We start from the raw sequence: 24105 nt of genomic DNA, 5'->3' as shown, positions 1-24105 counted from the left end.
ACTGTGTGGCCACATACATGCCCGCACAGATGCCTCGAGCAGTGTGCTCGTGAGGGCTTTTAATAAGGATCATGTTTCACTCCATCACGTATTTTTCGAAGCATATCCGCCTTTCGACTGCGCAGAAAGCAATGAAGACCACGCTAAACTAACACCTTGCCAAACATTTTCACCGCATGCCGGTAACCGACGAGCAGAGTGCTTCCTTGGTGTCATCTGCTTTTGGTTTAGTTGCGGCCTTCTCGTTGCGAAGAAGACACAGCTCCCCTTTTGAGCACCCCCCTTGCGTGCGTCCCCCACTTCCGTTCGCAGTCGAATCCGGTTGTGGAGCCGGTGCTTGGCTGTGGACAAAGGCGTCCGCAGAATTTTTTGCAGCGGTGGGGGGGGGGGGGGGGGGGTTGGTTGTTGGCGCCGGAGAAGGAGGAGGGGGGCAGCTGTATTTTCGCATCAAAAAGGCACTCTTTGGGGAGTAAATTTATTCATTTATTTATAAATAGGTAAAATACACACATGAAAGAAAAATTTCAAGCAGCAAATTAATGCTTGGCTTGGAGAGATCCCCAGTAGCACAAACGGGGCTCTGAATTGCGGGCCCTTGTGGGCCCGGCACGGGCTGCCCACAGGGGCCCGACGTGGGATATGTGCGGGATTTGCAACTCGGCATCGGGGGGGACCCACAAGGGCAGCCCAGTGGGCTTACTGCATAGCCCCACGCAGCTCCGCGCTGGATCCCCTTGGGCTAGCCCGTCCCGGGCCCACGCGGGCTAGCCCGTTCCGGGCCCACGCGGGATAGCCCACTCCGGGCCCACGCGGGCTAGCCCGTTCCGGGCCCACGTGGGCTAGCCCGTTCCGGGCCCACACGAGCTAGCCCGTTCCGGGCCCACGCGGGCTAGCCCGTTCCGGGCCCACGCGGGCTAGCCCGTTCCGGGCCCACGCGGGCTAGCCCGTTCCGGGCCCACGCGGACTAGCCCACTCCGGGCCCACGCGGGCTAGCCCGTCCCGGGCCCACGTGGGCTAGCCCGTCCCAATCCCCCTTGAGCTAGTCTGTTCTGGTCACAGTAGGCTTCTTAGGAGACACTTGCGGGAAGTCAACAAAGGTAACCCATATAGAACCCATAGCCTTTAAGCCCACCGACCCAATTAGACTTAAGGCCCACCTGCCAACCCAGAGAGGCTTTCTTCACTTCAGTATTTTTTGTGTACATATTACTACTGAAATTACATTCCACATATCTGACAATACAACGCAAGTAAGAATTCTTATTTATTTGTTTTTGCAATGCATATGGTGGGCATTAAAAGAATGCCTCAATTACTGGGGTGACGGGTCCACCCCCTTCATCCGAGCCCTCCGACCGCCATCCCGGTCTCTCGCCCCACGCAGAAATGCTGCCACTCTGTTATTGATGCCTTCAATGGTGGCTGTAGGTATTCTGCGCTGCACAGCAGCTGTAAAAGTGAACAAATAAACACACATATCAAACTGATATTCGGTATGGTGGATAAAAATCACTTTGCACAGTATAACAGTCATCTTCCAGGAAATGCTTGATAACCGTATGCAATGCTACAATGTGCAATGCTTGAAATATCAGCAAATTTCTTTTGCTATTAATATCTGTAACCATAATAAGTATAAATATCCATAGTAAGAATAACCGATAGGTGCATGAGTCATTAAAGGACAATAGACACCTAAATTTATTGCGTGTTTTCTTCTGTCAAACGACACGTTAGATAAAAAAATACATGTATTACCGGGTAGTATTTGCCTACAGCCCCGCTAAATAATTTATAATTGAATTTCTTCTCTTATGCGGTTTTGGCTTCATCGACCGAATGACGACTGTCGTCAAGTTGATGTTTTGGTCACATGATGCAACTAGAAAAACTAATACAATCGCTGATATGTAGTTTTAATTCCCCACGACATTTAATCCAGCCTGTTCCGAGACCTGGAATGACAAAAATTATCTGTCAGCAATAATATAACCGATTTGTTATGTCTCATGTGAATTAAACACCAACTACACGTCGCAGTCATCGTTCGACTCATGAAACCAAAACAACGTCAAGAAGAAATTCAATTATAAATTATTTAGTGGTCGTACATGTATATGAATGTCTAATGCATCATTTGAAAGAAGAAAACACACAAGCAAAAATTCAGTACCTATAGTCCTTTATATTTGGATGCCTACTCAGTAATCGATAACGGAAGTGCTGAAAGCCACACCAGGTGGATTGAATGTAGCTTTTTCCTGCAATTAGATGTAGTGTTCACAAAATGTCTATAATCTTCAGAAGATTCCCATGTACTCACCAACAATTGCACTGTACAGCCGAAGATTCTTAAAACTTTGTTTTTCACCCCGCCCCTCCAATGTGTACCTGAGGGCCACAGGAGTTTTTACTAAAGTCTTCATGATAAGTTTTGTTGTCTCATCAGTCGTCTCGCCCCCGATAAGTGCCAGCTTTCTGATCTGAAATAGATTATACACATTATACAAAGCAAACTATATGCCATTAAAACCCTACAATGAATCTTTAATAAAGCTCCCTCTTAGAGGAACCATGTGGAAGTCAACAAAAAATCAGAATCATGTAGAACAGGGTCATACAGAGGACTCAAACAGACTTATGATCACATTGGTGTGATCTATCAGCCTAACGATAACAATTCTCTGTTGTCTTCTATACGCCCATCTTTGCATCATCATATGAACTTCCTTTTATTCATGACTCAATGGCATATGCTTCCCAAACAATAAGATAAGGGGGAAAAAGTGAAGCCATTACTTTAAGGCCACCTTGAACCACGACAAGATTGTAGCCTGGAGCTACATGAGTGATGTAAGCACATAACAGTCAGCTGCAACTATGCACAGCAAGGCTAACACTTGTGCTAATTTCTTGTAGTAGGCTAGGTATTATCTACAGCAAATCCTCATTCAACTACATTTGTACAAAATGAAGCTTTCAGGTCTACAAATCCAAATGCAACATGAGGAAATTTATTTCGAAGTCCCAACTTAATCTGAAGTGGGCTCACCATATGTAGAAGGCTCAAATTAAACTACACCTGAACAAAACACTATGCATCAAAATAATATTAAAAGGAATCAATATGTTGCCAGTAGTTCATAGGCACAATTGAAAGAAATGCAATACTAAGGCAAATATTAATTCAGACTACTATTCTATGCTCACGATGCAAATAACTGTATAGTATTGCCCTCTCCGAAAAAAGAACTCGCATATTTGTGCACTTCTATACGACGACCACGGCTCGAATGGCATGCATATAAGTGTGAAGCGTTCGCAATAAAGAATTGTTAGAAGTTCAAAGCTCGTCCTTGTCTGTCTACTCTGCCGTCTTTTGTGCGCTGCTATGCCTGTAATGCACGCTAACCTGCTGCAACAACAGCAGTGATCCACACGTTAGTAAATCAGCAAAGCGCAGCTGCACACTGCTGTGCTGCACATTTTTTTAACACTCAATGGCAAGTCACTCATTTACTTTTTTTAAGGCACTTAACTATCCGCACCTGCAGGTTACCCTTGCTTCCACATGCATGGTTCAGTCGTTCTCCTACTGTTCCATATCTGTGCATTCACCACATGCCACTCTTCATAGCTTGTGCAATGCACTCTCCTCTCATGCAAAGCTGCCACCAGTATCGTGCCACACTGAGAAAAAGACCATAGAGGCCCTTCCTATTCTGGAATAATTCTGTTTGGAAGCTTTCAAATTTTTGCACATAATGAAGCACTTCACAGAGCTCTGGAAAATCATTGCAGTGTACTTTTCATGTCAAAAGCAGGCAACAATGTTTCAGCTCCTTGCAGAACTTTACAAATTGTTTTCTTAGCTTTTCTCCTTTCTTTCTGGTGTTTTGCACACCGAAATAATGAGCTTTCACTGCATATTTTTTTGCACATCACCAAGTTTCTCCTAAACCGCATTTCGGCTTATGCTACAAAGACATGATCTGCAGAACAAATCTGCAGAACAACACTGCAAAAGCTCATTAAATCTTTTGATTTTTTTATTTTATTATAGATACCTCAAGGGCCTTTGGGTGAGGGCTTTACATGAGGGGACTGTAAAGGGACTGTAAAAAAAACTTAAATTGTCATATGACCCCCAACAAAACTGACAAGAACTACTTGCACCAGAGTAAATTTATACATTGGAAGACTGAGCAATGGCTGCCCTCATTTTGGGATGAGAACAACATAAAAATGGCTATTTTTCGCATTTCCATCAATATTTTGTGCGCACTGTTACGAGTAAAATCCGAACTTCTAACTTGTAACGACCTCCCCAGAATCTTTCACGGTGCAATGCTGTAGTGGCGTTGCGTCACGGCTGCGTCTCGTGCGAACAGGCTTCACCACACAACGCACGAAATGACACTTGACGAGTGCACAGTTTGGAATGATGAAGGAACCACACAGATGGAAGCGAGGAAAATGCACAGTGCCGGCAATCAGCGTTTGAAACAGCATTCAGCTGAGCCTGGATAGCTCACTGATGGACGTCTGATAGCTTCTGTTGCCACGGGCTAGCATGAAGCTCATAAATGCAAAACCAAAACTATGAGGTCACCCTATTCTCGGAGATGAGGCCATTCAATTTTTTCATCATGCGTGCAGTTGTGTGGATGTCACAGATGCGTACTGAACTCTGCAGCATGCATTTCAGGTTTAGGGAGGGCCACCTTGATGATTGCTTACCGTGCCGATTATACCTGGATGGAGCTAACCTTTAAGAGCTCGTTCAAATTAACCGTTGCGAGACCCATAGCGTCCAAATTGGCAGGCTTTCAAAGATATGGCCGTTAGCCAGGACCATGCTGGCAGTTCAAATTTTTCGGGTTTATGAATTAATGGGAGTCGAATTAACCAGTAAAAGTTGAAAGTCTCAGATGTTACACGGAAGCAGGCAGCTGCTGCCACGGTCGCTGCCCCCTCTGTCCCTGCCCTCTGGCACTGATGGCTGCCGTGCCGGTCATGGCACTCGTTTTTGTCAAACAGTTTTATGGTTCTACCTTCTCTTTGCATTTTAGAAGAAATGTACCCTTGTTATATGACTGACTAGGCCGCTATATCATGGGGACACTTCTCCGGCCCTGTGCCAGGCGCCAGGCTATTCAGGGTGTGGCAGGGAAGAGTTAGAACTAACCATGGCAGAATTTATTCGCGTTCGAATTAAGAGGCTTTATTATTACATATATGCTGTTACGGAGCTTTGCTGCACCAAGTAGTACAGTTCAAATTATCCAAAAATCTGTTTTAATGACCTATGAACTAACGAGCTGGAACTATGAACTGGAACTACTTCAACACTTGCCCCCTATATTTCTAACATCACTTGAGAAGACAAAGGACAGCAAATGTTTTCTTACCTGAAGAGCCCTCTGGTCTTTATCTGCCAAAACCTCTTCAATGTCTGCCAGTTTTTCCAGTGACGTCGCTACCATCACTGCATCGCTTCCAGTTTCCATGTCTAGAGTGGCAGAATAGTTTCCCTTTAACTCCATGATATCGCTACGGATCTCCAGCAGCAGCTTCACGATGTGATGATTAAAGCCTAGAAAAAAAAACACTTGCCTAAATAAGAGTGCATGAATTTAACTGAAAGAATAGCTGGACTGAGCAAATACATCAAAAATGTACATACAGATGACTCAATAATTTTAACTGATCTTATTGAACCTTTATTGGTACAAACTTCTGGTTTACTCAAGTAGAACCTTTGTTCCCATCGACAAGTGCAATGGTCTTATTAAAACAAAATTTAAAGCAAGAGTTCGGTTGCCTTCAAGTTCAAATTATTAAAGGGACCAACAACGGACCAAAATATGTCATGAGATTATGATGGAAATGAAATATAATAAACTGCAGAGGGCCCCTACTGAAGGTGTGCAACACGGGCTGCACTGTCATGAAACATCCTGCTCAGCAGGGTCTGAACTAAGCGCTTGGCTATTGGCGCAGAATATTTTTCAGGTGGCGACCACTACCACTTGCCTCATTCTTTTTGGCGCCATCATTGTCATGGCTTAACTGTCAATAAAATCCCGTTGTTTTCTCTTGAACAGCTATTTACTTAGCTCCCACATGTGAAGCATTCTGTATGACCAAATAGCTAGACACATGCCTTGCAGGCTTTCTTGGCATACAAATGTCTGCTTAGACGACAAGCCTGCAAAAGATTATGATGTTGCATTTAAATAATTATTAATAAAGTTACCGGAATCAAGCACATTGGCCAAGTGAGGCCGACTACTACAGTAAACACCCGCATACAATACGAGGCTTCTTTCCAGAATGTACCATGTCAAACTCTCAGCTCACATCAAATGCAGATCCAAGCAATTTTCAGTTCAAGTTTGTAGATCCAGTTTCATAATATTCAGTGCTAACATCAAATGGCTTCCAATGAACGGAGCCCTTATCTAGTAGTATTTTCGGTACCTGGTTTCTACCAATTTAGACGCTTTGATTTTAATGACTTTTAATCATGTTATCGCAAGCAAGACGATCGCATCTCTCATGATGTCTGGATCACGAAAGCAGTACATGACTGCTTTTAAAAGAAAAATTTCAGCTGGCGCAAGCAAAGGTAACCCGTCATGCACTACTACATGGTATGAATGAGATAGATTCCATTTCATCAAGCTGACCTCGCGATGCCCATGCTATCAAAATAAACTACTGTATCTCGCACAGTGTCGGGATTGCAAAAGCAGTACTAGGCTCCTTTTAAATGGAGAGAAATTTTAGCTGCTGAAAGTATAGGTGCCGCATGAAGCGCTGCTACATGGACTGGATGAGGTAGGGAAAGCCTGTATAGTTGCTGTCACTGAACAGGAGACACTTGAGTCAGCATTCTCAAGGAGTCCATCAGTTGTGCTTCTGACAAATGTGGGATGTCAAATGTGCTCAATAATGCCAGAGATGAGTTTCTATCAAAAGATATAATTGATAAGGGACTCTCTGAAGACTACACCTGACGGCCACCACCGCTGAGACACCGAATGCAGAGCAAATAATAAATGCTTTCAGTGAGCTCTTCTTACTCTCATTTTACATGTAAAATTCATTAAAATATAAATTGGTCTACTCACGTTGCTGCTCAGGCGAAATGCCTTCCTGGCCTGCACCTGAAATGTTGACAATTATTGAACCCTTCGGTTTACTCACAAGGACGACAGCGGTGACTCAGTGGTTACGACACTCTGCTGTTGACCCGAAAAACACGGGTTCGATCCCGGCCACAGCAGTAAAATTTCGATGGAGGCGATATTCTAGAGGCCTGTATACCATGTGATGTCAGTGACTCAGTGCATTTTAACCCCAGGTAGCCGAAATCTTCTGAGCCCTTCACTACAGCGTCCCTCATGGCCTGAGTTGCTTTGGGATGTTAATCCCTCAAAAACCACTGTTCATTTACAGCAGGGAAATTACCTTGCCTCGCATTTTGCCAGCAGCTCAAAATTTCTGGTTGGTTCGTTAGTTTGTGGGGTTTGATGTCGCAAAGCGACTCCGGCCATGAGGGACGCTGTAGAGGAGCGCTCTGGATAATTCGACTGCATGGGGTTATTTAGTGTGCACTGACATTGCACAGTACACGGACCTCTAGCATTTCACCTACATCAAAATTCTACTCCCGCGGCCGGGATCAAACCCGTGTTTTTCGAGTCAGCAGCAGAGCACCATAACCACTGAGCCACCGGCAAGCGACTCAAAATCTCTAAATAAACAAAAAGCAGAAATAACACTCTCACATCAGTTACTGCACAAAAGGTACCCTGGGCAAGTGTACACAAATAGTAATAAAACTAAGTTCAACACAGCTGAAACACCAGAATTTGACACTTGGTTGACAGTATGACAGGATGTCTCAGCATCATAACAAATACTGCAATGGCATCATGCTGTTAGGGTGCCGACGCAAGCAGGTTTATCATGCATACGTTTATCATGCATGGTTCCCTGTGTGTGCAATTCCGCATCAGTATCGTCATCATCAATATGACTGCAACCTCTGCACGGCAAAGGCCTGCCCATGTCTCTCCAATCAACCCTGTCCTTTGCCAGCTGTGCCCAACGTATCCCGCAAACTTCCTAATCTCATCTGGCCACCTCACTTTCTGCCGCCCCCTGCTATGTTTGTCTTCCATAGGAATCCACTCAGTTACCCTTAAAGACCAGCCGTTAGCTTTCCTTCATATTGTGTGCCCTGCCCAAGCCCGTTTCTTCCTCTTGATTTTGACTATAGGCAATTTCATAAATCAGGTGCAATGCTGTCAAAGCTAGCGTTCTTCTTAGCACTGCCTGCAGCCGCAACTAAAAAGTAGTGCGTTCCTTGTTGTGAGCGAAACATATATAGTGAATGCTTTGCCTGCAGGCTTACTACATTACACATTTGTCATGAGCTTAAATGCCCTCTTATTGCTGACGACACGCTGTCACTTTCTCCCGACTCAGACCACTCGGCCACAGAAGTGTGGAGTAACACGTCTCCCTTTATTTTCCTATGCGGACTACTTCCGTACCTTTCACAGCGTTGCACCTGATGTATGAAACGGAGTATAGGATGTCACTAATCTATGTTTGTTCCCTCACCCACTCTTCCCGCTTCCGGTCTCTTAACGTTACACCTATCATTTTTCATTCCATAGCTCACTGCGCTGTCCTTAAACTGCACTAACATTAAACAAGATAAAGCCTAAAAAGCAAATCATGGAAAATATGCTAGTGCAATGAATATGGCAGAACTTATGAAGGGTCATTCCTCAATGTAGTGTCCATCCTGGCCTACAAATGGGACATTATGGCAACACTGCAATTGTCAACCCTTTTGGTGCTGCGGGTTTAGTCAGTAACACAGCTGTGATGCAGTCAAAGCACTGTTTGCTAGTTGCTGGTGATGAGTACACTGATGAGAACTTCTTTCTTTAAAGTGTGCATTTCACAGACTACATTGCCAGGTGTGGGTATAGCTGCTACCAGCACATTAACAGAAAATGATACTATTCAACTGTGCTCCCTGTGCCTTGGACAACAGCACCGTACATGAGCAGCAGCCAAAAGTGCCGCATTTCAAAGTGAAAGAATTAAGCAACACAGACTCTGACCATATTGAAGAATTTTGCTTGGAAGTTCCTGGCACTGTGCACAATGAAGCATGACATCTGTAGAAAATAGTGGCAACTGCAGTTTTGATATGAACAGCAGTGACCATTTCTCAGTTTTCCACCAATTAAATTTACTGTAATGCAAATGTGCTTTTCCAGTTTTTTTTTCTTCACCCATTACTAAACCATTTTTTTCTAAACCTTGGAAGTACAAATGAACAAGCTCACAATAAAGGCTTGTTGATCATTCAATCTACTTACTTCGCTAAACATGCTCCACAATAATAAATAGTATAGCCGTCTACGTGTTTTATTCTTTGAAATGATGCATAAGGCATCAGCATACATGGATTACCAGGAAGTGTTCACCTACAACCGCTAAATATTTTATAATCAAATTTCTCTCTCATGGTGATTCAGTTTCAACAGACAAATGATAGCTGTGATGCCAAAGGTGTGTACAGGTCATACGAGGCATGAAAAGAACTGCGACATAATCATTCTGATTCACTGCCAACAAATGCCAGCCTGTCTCAACAGGCAAAATGTCCAGGAATGAAAAAGCGGCAATTACATTGCAGTTTTTAGATTGAAAGCTCTATTTCACAACCAAACTTGCAAAAGCCGTTTGATCGCTGAAGCCTGACCTTGAATAAATAAGTAAGATAATATTGCCACAACTGGGTTTCGAACCCGTGGCAGCGCGAACAGGTCAGTTTCGCTGGCCTGTGCATAAGAGTGCTATGCCATTACTGCAGCCGATCAGGCCTCGTGTTAAAATGCAACACACTCTTGCGCTATGCACTGCATGTCGTCATCATCACCTAATATTACTGTCGAAATAATACTGTGGTCCCATGCATTTGACTGTAACAGTGCCCAGTTGGCAATAACGAGCCCAGGTGTGGCTACTTTGGGTTCCACTCATGTGGTAGGGCATGATGAGAACACATTCTAGTGCATACTGATTAGAACCATTTTCCGCTCCTTTGAGTTCACATCACCGAGCTTTTTCTTGTTTTTTAAGCATAGCGAGTGCAAGGCTGCCTTCAATGGCCATTATCTTGGTGTATTCCCATTGAGTGTATGTCAGCAGACACTGGTAGTTGCCATGTGGCACTGGCTGATTCCCATTGAGTGCAATATGTTTCGTGTGATGGTAGTATCAGAAGGTGCCATGAGAAGAGAATTCACTTCATTAGCTTATTTTAAATTACACAAGAATGTCAACAGCAAACCAAGATTATTTTCTGATCATCTGTAGCATTCATCAAGACATATGCCAACATCATCCCGCCCACTGGGCAGACAATCATGCTTTGGTAGGTACGTTTAAGAAATGCTGCAAGCCAGAAAAAAAAACCTTACGCAGTTCACTCTTGATATTGAAACACATTTTGCCAGTTCTGCAGAGTTCTAAATAATCAAGAACTTTTAAACACTTGCTGTTGACAGGTATAAAGCATCAGTTTGAATTAAACAAGTTTACATTAACGAGAGTCCACTGTAACAATGACTAATAATCACAAATATTCCTACAAAAAAATAAAACAACATTATTCCATCCACTGCACTGACCTCCAACTCCAAGTGCATGCTGCGAAGAGAGAAAGCCAGAGGCTCCCATCGGAGTGCGAGTCCTGATAATGGGAATGCCATCTGGAGCATGTTCATCTGCGTGGTGGTGAGGAGCTGCAGGGATGTGTGAAAATATGAGACACTGTAGCATGCGTGTTGAGAAGCAGCACATTTAATGCTGTGCACGTGGCACCTTGAAGCCTACCAAGGATACATGGGGTGACCACAATATCATAACATTACTGCAGTGCCAGCTGCCACATTACACCTGCAGTATTTTTCTAAAACATCAAATAAAGTGGTTTGTCACAAAATCAATTTTCAGGGCTCTATCTCCTACTTCAGGCAGCAGATGCATCTGCCATATACTACTGTACTGCTCCCTTTTGCACACAACCTCCCCAGCAGCTTGCAATAGCTTCCTTACAATGCTGTGCAATTTTAAAAGGCCATCCAACAAGGACTGGCAACTAGGTCCATGGCACACACACTATTGTACTCAATGTACTCAGTATTTTTACCGTAATACCTCAATTTAATATTATTTCTCTATTCACATATAACCCAACTATGGAAAGGCAGTGACTAACAAGGTTTCCTTTCTAATTCTTGCACACTTCAGTGTGCTTTCATGACTTTGAAAATACAAAGGGGTTTTAATTATTTTTCTAATTAGTGTACACATCGTTTTGAATTCATGGTTTCATTTTAGTTTCAGCCTGGCCCACTCGGGCACACAGTGCAAAGCCTTTAGAAATAAGCTTAATATTTTTTTCATTATGTACAAAACCAGAATGTTTTCTCATTCATCACTAGCCCCGCATGATATTGAAAAACTCTTGCAACATAAATGCAGATCCTATGCAACTGATATTTATATAGGAAATGGTTCTCGAGACTCTGAGTAAACATATTTTCTTTGCATAGAATCAGTATTTCAAGAAATGCTGCAAGTCAGCACAGAAGCCCAAAAACAGTCCATACTCCCACAGTGTTCTAAGGCATACATTAAAAATTCCATTCAGCTGTCAGCTTACCTGAATCCAGATTCCAAGAGCTGGAGCCTGCACAATCAAGGGCAGCATTGTGGCTCACAGTGTCTTGTGGGGTAGATTCTACATCACTGTTGCAAGCTGTTAATGCAATATGCAATGACATGACACATGAGTGTCACATGAGTGTCATAGTGACAAACAGTTAAAATGATACTGAAAACTAAACATTTCAACAGAATTGCCTGTCTGGTTGGGTCTGACAACTTATAATAAGCTGACACATATTCAACCAAAAACTTAATTTAAAACCGAAAGTTTCAAAGCAACCTCTGCTCCTTCAGGGGTGACGGGGGTGGTGGCGAGCATCTTTTAAGTATGCATGGAGTGGAGCAGAAGGCAGAAAGAAGGAAAGCGGTGATGCGAAAGGTGCTGGCGGAGGGGGCCTGGGGGAGGATGTTTGCACTAATTGTTAAGGCTATTAGTCACATTGCCGGGCTGTGCAGTGAGGGTCAATGGCGACTTTTCTTCTTAGAGCTACAGAGCAATGTCCCTGTGCATATACTGGGGCGAGGTTCCCCTTTGTGCGGTTGATGTTGTTCGGGGTTCTTTGAATCTGCCAAGATTCGAGCAAGAGCCTGTTTTGACAATTTGTTTCGGTTCCGAGGATGCTGGTTTTGTTGAAGTTGATTCTGTGGTCTGAGCCATTGACTGTCACAGCATAGCCTAGCAATGCGACTGTAGCAACCTTTACCCTTAGTGCCAATGTCCTCCCATCTACTGCTCCTAACCACCCCCCCCCCCCAACACCATTCGCATCACTGCTTTCTTTCTTATTATTTATTTTATTATTTTATTTATTGATACTGGAATCCCGTAGTTGGGATTTTAGCAGGGTGGGGTTTGGCCTTCTGCTAGCCTGAATTATGCAGGCAAGGTATAAGTTCGTGCTAGTCACCTTTATTTTTTTTAGAAATCAGGACTGATTGGTCACAGCATGAAATGAACATGTAAAGTGCACAGACAATGGCCCTTAAGTCAAATGTCTGCACAGGGACCCCTCACATGTTTATTTCCATTGCTGCTATTAAGAAATACAATCTGATCAAAGAAAGCATAAAATCAAGCTCTCAACAACTTTCGTTTAGCCCGTTCTTCAATCGAGGAATAATTACTCATTACCATCCACCTCAACACAGCCACTTGGATACCTGCAGAAAAATAAATTAAAATCTATTCCATTCTGTTTGTTTATTTTGAGGGCTTCAACGTCCCAAAGTGACTCGAGTTGTAAGGAACAATGTAGTGGAGGGCTCCAGGTAATTACGACCACCTGGGGTTCTTTAGTGCACAGACATCGCACAGTACATGAGCATCTTGCATTTGGCCTCCATCGAAACATGACCGCTGCGTACTGCCAGGGGGAAATGGGGGGGTCCCTATATGCACTGATGAAGGTGAACTTTTCTCATGGGTCACCTCTCAAAGTAGAATGCAAGGCGAGGAACGAGAAAGAAAACTGGAACGCAGAAATAGTATTACATGGCAAATTCGTGCACTTTGACCTTCATCAATCCATCCCAGAAAACAGCAAGGGTTAATGACAAATTAGAAAGTAATGCGAGAAATACCCACAAGAATTACAAACTGTTGCACGGGAAATGTGACCGAAATAGGAAACCCGGGGCCCAAGTAAAGGAATGTTCAGTTGAAAAATAGAACATCCTTTAGCCACTTCGCATGCAACGTAACTGTTCTGGGGAGCAAAAACTGCAGAAAAAATGTTACAACACGACCTTTCTGGCAGCTACAGGGAACACGTTGGCAGCTCTGTCTATACGTTGTTCTTACTTTTTGCAGGTCAGTGTCATTTTTCGTTTGCCATTTTGGCAAGTTTTACTTCGTGTGTTCCCTGTTGATGCCGGAAACTGTGTTGTAGGCATGGGTGATGAAATGATATGCTTGATATGTACAACAGAAGTAGACATGGATGATTCTTACTTGATGTGTAGTGACTGCAATTATGCGTATCACTTAGGGAAATGCTCTCGTGTTCGTGAAAGCCAGTTCAATTCCATGGGGGAAACAACAAAAAAGTCATGGTGATACCAGACATGCTGAGCAGGACGATCACGAAGTGGACCGAAGAAACTTAGTGCTTCGGAGGTTGCTGTGCTAGAGAAATCGGCAGATGAAATGCCTCAGATTGGCCTTGTTCTTGTAGATATACATGAAAACTTGCAACGCTTCTCAGCCTGAAGGACACCATTGAAAACATTGAGCAAGCTGTGCAGCTGATGTCTGATAAATAGAACAAGATTCTTGCTGACATTGCACATCATGAGACAGAAATCAAGGAAATTAAGACCAAGGTACAAAGGCTTGAGCAACGGGAAGTAACTGAAGTTCAAACTATGCAGGAACAATTAAATGACCTTGAATGGAGGAACCGTAAACTGAACTTGGAGACTTGGAGTTTCGCGGAATTGCACAAACTGAAAAGGAAGATTTGCTTGGTAAAGTCAATGCTCTCGCTAAGACGATAGCTGTTCCAGAATTAGCCCAACATGAAGTTGTCGCCATTCATCGCCTTCCTTCCAAGCCCGGCAAAATCCCTGGCATTATCCTTCGCTTTGCCCGACAAGATATGTGTGAAGAATGGTTCGAGAAGAGGCATGGCCTAAGTACCCTTCCATCGCAAGTGTACATTCAAGAAAATTTAACAAAGCACTCTAGGGACTTAGTTTTTGAAGTAAAGAAATTGGCTAAAGAACATGACTTTCAATATGTGTGGCACAGGAATGCTAGGATTTTTGTTCGGTGCAGGGACAGAGAGCGTGCATGGCGAATCCAAGCAATGAACGAACTGGATAGGATTGCGACCAGCAGTCCTAATTAGCTTATTTGATTGTTTTTCATTGTTTTCCCCAAACAATGTCATGGACAGACAACACTATGTATCTCCAAATGATTTTGGCAACTATGTTGGCGGCTACTTTCAGTCTTCCTTCAATGCATTTCACGCTAATATGCAATCTGCTCGGAATAAAAGCACTTCGCTAGAGGTTCTGTTAAATAAGATTAAGACTGATGTTCTGGAAAGCGCAAAAGACACACACACAGGAAAAAAGGGAGATGACACAAAGAGCGCCTACTACCAACTGAGTAGGCGCTCTTTGTGTCATCCCCCTTTTTTCCTGTGTGTGTTTCTTTTGCGCCTTTCAGAACTTCAATCATGAACCAACTAGCCCCAAAGCAAGTTCTTCTGCAACATTAAGACCCAGTTCAGTGTACTAATGTTGAGTGAAACATGGTATCACGATGATAATGATGCACTTAGTATGCCGGGATATCAGACATGTAATCTTAGTCGAAGCAACGGTAGAGGAGGTGGTGTTGCTATGCTGATAAAGAAAGATGTAAAATATGAATTCCTCCCAGCTTTCAGGAAATCAGCAAAAGATTTCTAGGTGTTATCTTTACGTTGGAACAAGTTGGTGCTTGTAGTGCTGTGCAGACCCCCTGAAGGAAACTTATCAATTTTCTTTAATTTTCTTGAGTCTCTTTTCACATACATTTATGAGTGCTGTCTTGGGCTTATTTGCGGAGGCGATTTTAATGTAAATACGCTTAGTACAACCTCAGGTCCTGTTAATGAATTTAAGCTGTTGCTTGAATCACAAAACATTACCAATACCATATATCTTCCAACACGTGTTACGTCCAGTTCATCAACATTGCTTGACCAATTTCTAACCAAATATGCAGCCCATAAAGTTAAATCGGGAGTCCTTGCATGCGATCTTAGTGATCACCTTCCTATTTTTGTCTGTGTGAAACCTTTAGATAAAGAAAAACCAGTAAATCGCAGTTACCTACCAGCCAATTTTGCCATCCCAGTTAGACCAATTTCGTTATGATATAAAGAAAACAGACTGGTCAGATGAACAAGAATCAGAAGACCCTAATGTCTAATTCTGCTTATTCCCTGATAAATTTACTAATCTTTACAGAAAACATTTTTCTTTCCGAACTATTAGCGTGTCTAGAAAAATCAGGAAACCTTGGATAAATGATTATCTACTGGCCACAATTAGTATAGTCAAGAACGACATGTTTCACAAGTTTATTAAGACACGAGGAATGGCTAAGCTGAAGGAATTTAAGAAATATAGAAGCAGTCTTAATAAGGAAATCAGGAAAGCTAAATGTGACTATCTTGAAAATTCTTTCAGCACGGTCAAGCGTGATTGCAAGTCTACTTGGCGGAAACTAAATGAGGTTTTGAGCCGTTTATCTATGTCTGACCCAATAAGTGAGCTGAAAATAAATGATCAGCTAGTATCTCGTTCCGCTCTGGCGGATGCTTTTGATGAACACTCCGCAAATTTCTCGGTACCAACATTATCTAATCATGCAAACCCGCTCAGTAATGAAAACCCCTATAGTGTTTTCCTCAGTGCTGTTACCGACAGTGAAGTGTATTTAACAATTATGCAGTTAAAAAATTCCGCCAGCTGTGATGTCAACGACGTGTAAATTAAGCCGGTAAAATATGTTCCCGATGTTACAGCAGCCGTCCTAACACACATATTTAATTTTTTTTATTTATTTATTTATTTATTTATTTATTTATTTATTTATTTATTTATTTATTTATTTATTTATTTATTTATAAATACTGCAGCGCAATTATATGCGCTATGGCAGGAGTGGGAAAACACAAAAATGCAAGGAAACAAAATGCAGCAAAATGTACAAAGTGAGCACTACAAAAAGTTAAAATCACAAATGAAATATCAAACAAGAAAGGAACTGTTAACGACAGGGTAAGAATACACAGCTATTATGCGTCTTCAACGGCAGTTACAAAGTTTTGAAATGGACAAGAACGAATGGACCCGGGTAGAGAATTCCAGGCTTCTATTGAACGGGGAAAAAAACTGAATTTGAACAAATTAGCATGCGCAAAATACGGTATCAAATTAAGCTCGTGATGACTTCTTGTAGATGATAATGGTGCAAAGTTAATGTAGTGGTTAGCTGACAGCCTTACTGAGGAATTGACGACACAATGTAAGAATTTTAATGATTCAGTGTGGCGACGGACAGACAGCGTGGTTAAATTCAATGAGAGAAGTGTAGAAGAGGGTGAGAAATCGCGATCATAACGATGACATATAAAACGCACAGCTTTCTTCTGGACTGCTTCTAACATGTTAATTTCGAATTGCTTGTACGGGTTCCACACTACAGCTGCGTAATCAAGAACAGGGCGGATTAGAGATTTATACAACAGTAGCTTTGTGTCTTTTGGTGAATTGGGTAGCGTGCGTCGTAGATAACCTAGTTTTTTTAGTGCTTTATTACATACGTAATCAATGTGTTTAGACCAAGACATGTTATGCGTGAATATGACACCAAGATATTTGTACTGCGAGACCCTATCCACCACACGGCCATTGAAAGAGTAACTAAAATGGGAAACGGAAGATTTGTTACAAAAAGACATGAGGACGGTTTTGTCGAAATTAATTCTCATTTGCCAGGTACTACACCAACTACAAAACATAGCAAATGACTCTTGGAGGTGACGATGATCATTAGGCCAATAATTACTTCGTATAAAACGCAGCCATCAGCGTAAAGACGAATGTTAGAAGAAATGTTATGCGGCAAGTCATTTATATATATTAAAAAGAGTAGTGGTCCAAGGACGGAGCCTTGAGGCACACCTGACGTTACATCAACAGCAGTAGAATGAGAAGAATTATAGGATACGAACTGGGAACGAGATGAGAGAAAGCTAGAAATCCAATCAACCAAGTGAGGATTGTTTAGTATAGCATTTAGTTTAGCAAGAAGCTTGGAATGTAGAACAGTATCGAATGCTTTCGAGAAGTCTATAAAAATGGCATCAACTTGGTTACCGACATCGAGGTTATGTAATATATCATGAGCAAATTCTGTTAATTGTGTTACCGTACTAATACCGCGCCTAAACCCATGCTGAAAGTTAGATAGCAAATTATTTGATTCAAGAAAAAGCATGATGTGTTTATGAATGATGTGTTCCAACATTTTGCATGCCTGTGATGTCAATGAAATCGGTCTGTAGTTCGATAAGCACTGTCTATCACCAGATTTGAAAAGAGGGAGCACTTTGGCTAATTTCCAAGAAGAAGGAACTGTAGCGGATGATAAGGACTTGTTGAATATGATGGTCAGATATTTCGAAGACCACATGGAGTAACGAACCAGGAACGCATTATGTATTCCATCTGGGCCGGTATATTTCTTAACGTCGAGGTTTAATACAAGATTTAGGATGCCATCAGTGTTTATGACAGCATCACTGATTGCTGGAGAAGAAATTATATTAGTGAATAGCGGAATGACGTTGTTATCCGGAACGAACACCGAGTTAAAATATTTGTTGAAAGCATCAGATATTACAGCAGGCTCAATGATGACGTCATTATCTAATCTGAACGAAGTGGATGAAGTGTCACGTGGTAAGATGGATGACCAAAATTTTCGGGGGTTAGTTCTTAACAGATCGCGCAGGTGGACACGAAAAAAGAAATCCTTGGCCATGCGCAACTTAAGATTAAGTTCTTTTTTTTTTTGTGCATAACCCATCTGGAGTCTTTCCCAAGAGCATGCAAACAGCAAAAGTAAGGGCTATCTATAAGAAAGGTGACCATAATAATCTTAATAACGATCGCCCAGTATCGATTCTTCCTGTTTTTTCAAAGGGTTATAAAAAACTTATGCTTGTGCGCTTTGAATCATTTTTTTGGAAAAGCGAACAGTATAACCGATGCCCAGTATTGTTTTAGAAAATTCAGATCTACACAACTTGCTTTGCTGTTCCAAAAAGAATACATTTTAACAAATATAGATAGTAAGAAATATGTACTACGTATATTTCTAGATTTTACAAAGGCTTTTGGTTATCTGAACCGCAATCTCCTTCTTGTAAAATTAAAAAAACTATGGTGTTCGTGGATTACCGTTAGAGCAAATTAAATCATACCTTTCACATCACGTCCAATATGTTCAGATTAACGAGTACTCTTCAGATTTAACTTGTACACACTCGGGGGTTCCGCAGGGAAGTATTTTAGGGCCATTTTTATTCAATATCTACTTAAAAAACATTGTCAATGTGGACTCGCAAGCTAAGTTTGTTATCTACGCCGATGACACCAGCATTTTTTGTGTTTCGCAAAATTGTACAGAACTCTTTAGCATTGGAAACTGTATTCTCAAAGTAGGTGAATGGACAAAGCAGAATGGTTTAATAATAAACGATTCCAAAACAAAAGCAATTGTTTTTCGCGAAAACAAGGATGGTTTCGTCAGAGTAAAAACTTAAGATTATGGTTCGGAGGTTGCAATTGTGTGTGAATTTAAAATGCTAGGTGTCTTTTTTACGGAAAAAATGTCCTGGGACCGGCACACTGAATACATATCATCAAAACTTTCATCAGTAGTTGGCATTCTGTACCGGAACAAGTATTTCCTACCCAAGAATATTATGACACTCTTATGTAACTCACTTTTTCTGTCTTAATTAAGTTATTGCATACTCGTGTGGGGTACAAACACAGTGACCAATATGGAGAAACTCAGTAGATTACAGAGAAAGGCGGTTAGAATTATTACATGTATTCAATATGACTCCAATGTACAGCCATTGTTTCAAAACCTTGGGCTATTACATGTGAAAGTTATGTACAATTACAATCTATGTCTGGCACTAATCAGAGAAAGGAAGCAAAACTTTAACATACTCACAAATTTAGGGAAATTAACTGCTAAAATTTCGTCAGGTCATTTCACACGTAAACCCGAAATCTGGAAAGTTGATTTCTGCAGAACAAACTACGCGACACAAACACTAAACCACTGCATTCCCACCCTTTTAAGTTCCTATTTATCTAATAATACCGACATTTTACAGTTGAATACTAGGCAGCTTAAGAAATTTTTTCTTCAATAATACCCGTATCATATGCTACTGGATATAGCACTCTACAATTCATGAAATGACATCTCATTTTGGCATTGTTCTTTTCTTTTTGTTCTTGGGACGGGGGAGGGTGAGAGCTGTATGTGCTTAGAATGTATTAACACACTCCTCATTTGCACACTGTGTTTGAATACGACTGCACGGTAATTTTAAATGCGCAAGAGATGTATGCTGCTTCACCACTTTCCATGGTTTTGAAAATTTTGATACCTTAATCCCCACTACTGACTGATTTTTTTTCATTCTATATCTCCCTCTCTCCATTGTACGTACATTACCATGTAAACAATTTTGAGTTTTTCATGTTTAATGAGCTTCACATTTTGTTCGTACTTATAAGCCACTATTCAAACTGCACGTTCCCATGTTAAATGCTGTGTCTATGATGCTCTCTCTTGTATGTTATTGCTCTCTAGTGTCACATATTGTTTTTATGTAGGTGGGCGAGGACCAGTAAAGCCGCGGTTGCAGCTTTTAGCCACTTCTTCCCCCATCGTTGATGGAAAATAAAACTTATCTATCTTTCTATCTAACCTGTACTGTCTTGAGCTGCTGCAAAAATTTTGTTGGAGCTCATTCGGTGCCTTATGACACCCAGAGTGTGTCTAACGACTTCATATTGCAGTTGTTATGACTTCACACTTAAAGTGGATGTCTCAGAAAATTTGAGAAAGGTACTTTGGTCTTGCTTTGAATATTTACAGCACTGCGTTTTGGGCAAGATATGAGTCTGTCACATTCACCTGAGTTGAGATGGTGGTAGTCCACATGTTTACCTGAATGAAGTGTAGGCATTGCAAGTACCCCATCTGCAACAGAAGATAGGCGGAAGGGTATTGCGTTGCTCAGATAACAGCACTTGCAGTTGCACTTAAAATCTCAGCTGTTCAGTGACTAAGGGCTTTTGACTCAACAGCACACAAATCTTAATTGCAAAAACCCTCTGGCAAACCTATTACCAATCTGCCATGTGGGCCAAAAGTTAAATTCTAACATCTGCAAAATGAGTTCGTTTGATTACTGAGTAATTGTCTTACTATGCCACACACATGTAACATACAACAGTTCAGGACCTTTCCGTTTTGAACTTTCGCCCTTCATGTTTGTAATGAAATTTTTGCACGCACAGATTATAACACAGGTTAATGCTCACAAGCATTTTTAGCTTTTCAAGGACCAGACACAAAGTGCCTGTTCTATCTGACTGCTTGGTTCTTCCCTGTGCAGATTACCAGATTTCTGTTCCCTTTTGAAAAATATCCAGGTAAAGTGATAGAACCTGTCCATATTTTAGCTGCCTGACTTCCCTTCTTCCTGATAACAGAAATAGTAAACTAATCTACAGCACCAGCATGGCTCACTTTCCTCCCACAAATCAAGGATTAAGCACTTGAGTTTGAGATCACTTTGGCATGATTGGACATAAACTGTCTTTTCAATAAGGATAGCTCTTTCGCCCGGAAAAGTTCTGTAGTTGCTGAGACACTGACGACAACCCCATTCAAATTTTGTGCTAAATAAACATTGATTACGTGGCTCATTCATGCTATGCTGATGTTTATCTAGCCAAAAAGAATGCATTTATAGCAGAGTAGTTTTATAAGTTTTTAAGCTTATCAATTCCGACTCATAACATCAATCACAAAACTTGGTGATCATCATCTGGGAGTGAACAGTGGTTTATTCCAGCCTCAGTGGTCAGTGCATGATTAACTGTTTTGACACAGCAGTTTCACAAAAGTGACCAGCTGTGGTACCGCCTGTATTTGATTCATTTCTTTTCCCCTTTTTCATTTATAAAAGCTTCATTTCATAAAAAAATTTGTTTCTTCATTAGAACACAGTAATCTATCAATGCAGGCAAACTTCAAATTGTCCTTATAATGTCCAGTTAGAAGCTATTGCACTCAAAGGTCACTACTCACCTGGAATGCATAGCCCAAAATTTAGTTTCTCCTACAATTGACAAGTTCTGGAATACTGAAGCAATGAAAGGTGCACACTCAGCTTCAGAAATGCCAAAACTTCACTATTTTGATGAGATGGAAGGAATTTTAGCAAACAGCTACAAAATTAAAAATTCAGTTTCTATTAAGATATCACATCAAGGAATAGCGCATGAGCATGCAATTCCTTGAACATGCCCAGTTTAGCAACATCTTGTGTGCTGACAAAATGTTTCATTATGTGCATTTGCTTTCGAATGACATATAACGTATCGTAAACACGGATCACCAAGTTGAATTCCTCCGTGCTCAGCAAAAAATTATGGTTCAGTTTGTTCCATATTTTAGGCTGTGGCCCTAGTAGCCAAACAGTGGTTGCCCCATAATGAGTAGATGTTGCACAAGGCACACAAAAACAATATAATCGCTGTTTCATTATTTCAGTTTGCACCACATCTTTGTTAACACCAGAAGCTAGAATGACCGCAAGTGAACAAAGAGCTATGATATTGCAGTCTTTGCACCACATATTCTCATACTTGTTTGACTTCGCAACTGCCATTAAACTTCTGAAATTGAAACCCGAACTATATGAAAAAAAATTTGGTTATAAATTATTTTTCAAGCACAGGCAAATTTTAGGTAGTGACTTGTTTACTGATGTCTTTTGTATCATTTCAAAGCGGTACCTGTTAACCATTGCATGGTCCTGAAATATGACCAAAATGTCCTCTCTGGCTTGTATAGAAAGGGCTGTATTAAAACAAAACCGTTCTCTCACCATGCCCTTTTACTGCCTCATCTTCACTTTCTTCCGATGAATCAAGATGAGACGTTTGCTCTGCAATTGCAGCTTTTTGGCGGGCTTCCCCATATGTATCTAATAAGGAGGATTGAAATGAAAGAGTTAGGCAAACAAACAAAGAGGCTCAATACATTGTAAGTGTAATTAATATGATATCTTCACTTAATTCAAAGTTCATGTTGCTTCTTTGCTCTAAACAACTCAAAGTATCAGACCTTATCAGATGGCAAAACCTGTCAATGAAGTTTTATTACACATTGGGCAAATCAACATGCCTTAATATGCATTCACGCCATGCTTACAATTTTAATCTCAAGTAGGCAGAGTTAAATTATAACTGGTCAGTACCTATTTTGAAATTGATTGCAAAGTATACAGCCATCACATAAATTAGAAAACAATAACACGTAATGAGTATCAGTGATGTCCTTGCCTGCATACACCAATACCCTGCACGGGCAGACCCTCCACTCGTCGGTTGGTTTGGCAAGTCTCCGCACTAGTTGTTTTACAGAGTAGGAGCCGAAGCCCTTCGGTGGCCACATGAAGGTATCTTTCGACCTCGACAGCCATTTAGTGGGCACTGCAGCCACCGAGTCGCCTTCATCAACAAAAGCCACTACACAGAAAGGTGATCTTTCCTTTCGGCTCCTTTTTCTGAAATGAAAAATGCAGACAATTTAAGAAGCATGCAGACCATGAAATATGTAATTAATAAACACTATCTGTAATAGTGTTTATTAATTACTGGATTAGAAAAGGAGCAGAAAAAGGAAGTCTAGAATAAATACGCAAATATACGAGTCAGTGGCACACCGGAGAAAACAGGAGTTAAGAATTTTGCCGATTCAAAGATACTTCAATTTCAACCAGTAAAATGACTACCATACAGATGATATGTAACATTTTGCTGATATAAAATGACAAGAGTGTGCAAGATAAATAGGGGCAAGGTACACAGGCAGGATGCTGACAAGCCCTTCCAGGAAGCAAAGGGTGTGGTTATGATACACCACAGCACTTCAAGTCTTGAGTTCCAAAGATGCGACAGAAATAGCAGAACTGCCAAATTAATAAGCATGACATATGAAACATACAGAGCACATGAGGAATACACTAGCAATAAAGTGCATAGGCAGCAAAAAAGTAGTCAGGCATAGTCAGAAATCAAAAGTACGTTATACAGGTAAAAATTATCAAGGTCATTAGCAATTTAATATAGCATAAGTTACAAAGGAATTCCGTACTAATTCATACAGTGCGTAAAGCATTGATCACTGCAATGATAGAGGAAGTCTAAGCATAAGGTGTTGGAAGTGACCAGAAAGTACCATCAGGGGCAAAAGTAACAGACCCCCCCCCCCCCCCTCCTCCAAGTTCTGCCCCGTGCCACTCTGCATAGGGGCACCAGCTGACAGAGACCTTTCACATTTTCTCTATTTTTCACCCTCTTCTTCGCTTCTTTCACCCTCACCTGGAGTAGCATGCTAGGCTATCAACCAAGCAGACCTCTTCTGTATTCATTAAAGTCTCTCCTCCTCCTCCCCACCAAGCACTTCTGGTGCAGGAGCACAAAAACTTGCACAGAATTATTGCC

General features: G+C 41.4%; 1 protein-coding gene across 1 annotated transcript; it reads right to left on the bottom strand.

The window, feature by feature from the left end:
- Nucleotides 1-1312: 1312 nt before the first annotated feature.
- LOC144095589 (uncharacterized) lies at nucleotides 1313-20593 on the bottom strand. The gene is made up of 7 exons (XM_077629267.1): nucleotides 20501-20593; nucleotides 11765-11860; nucleotides 10728-10841; nucleotides 7137-7172; nucleotides 5412-5596; nucleotides 2324-2483; nucleotides 1313-1449 (listed from the first exon to the last, which is right to left on the bottom strand). Exons 1-7 carry the CDS (start codon nucleotides 20550-20552, stop codon nucleotides 1313-1315), a joined length of 780 nt encoding a protein of 259 aa, XP_077485393.1. The 5' UTR covers nucleotides 20553-20593.
- Between the last annotated feature and the right edge of the window lie 3512 nt (nucleotides 20594-24105).

The sequence above is a fragment of the Amblyomma americanum genome, chromosome 6, assembly GCF_052857255.1.
Source record: "Amblyomma americanum isolate KBUSLIRL-KWMA chromosome 6, ASM5285725v1, whole genome shotgun sequence".
NCBI classification, from domain to species: Eukaryota; Metazoa; Arthropoda; class Arachnida; order Ixodida; family Ixodidae; genus Amblyomma; species Amblyomma americanum.
Note: the sequence above shows the minus strand (reverse complement) of the source record. Positions and strands in the feature narration are given on the sequence as shown.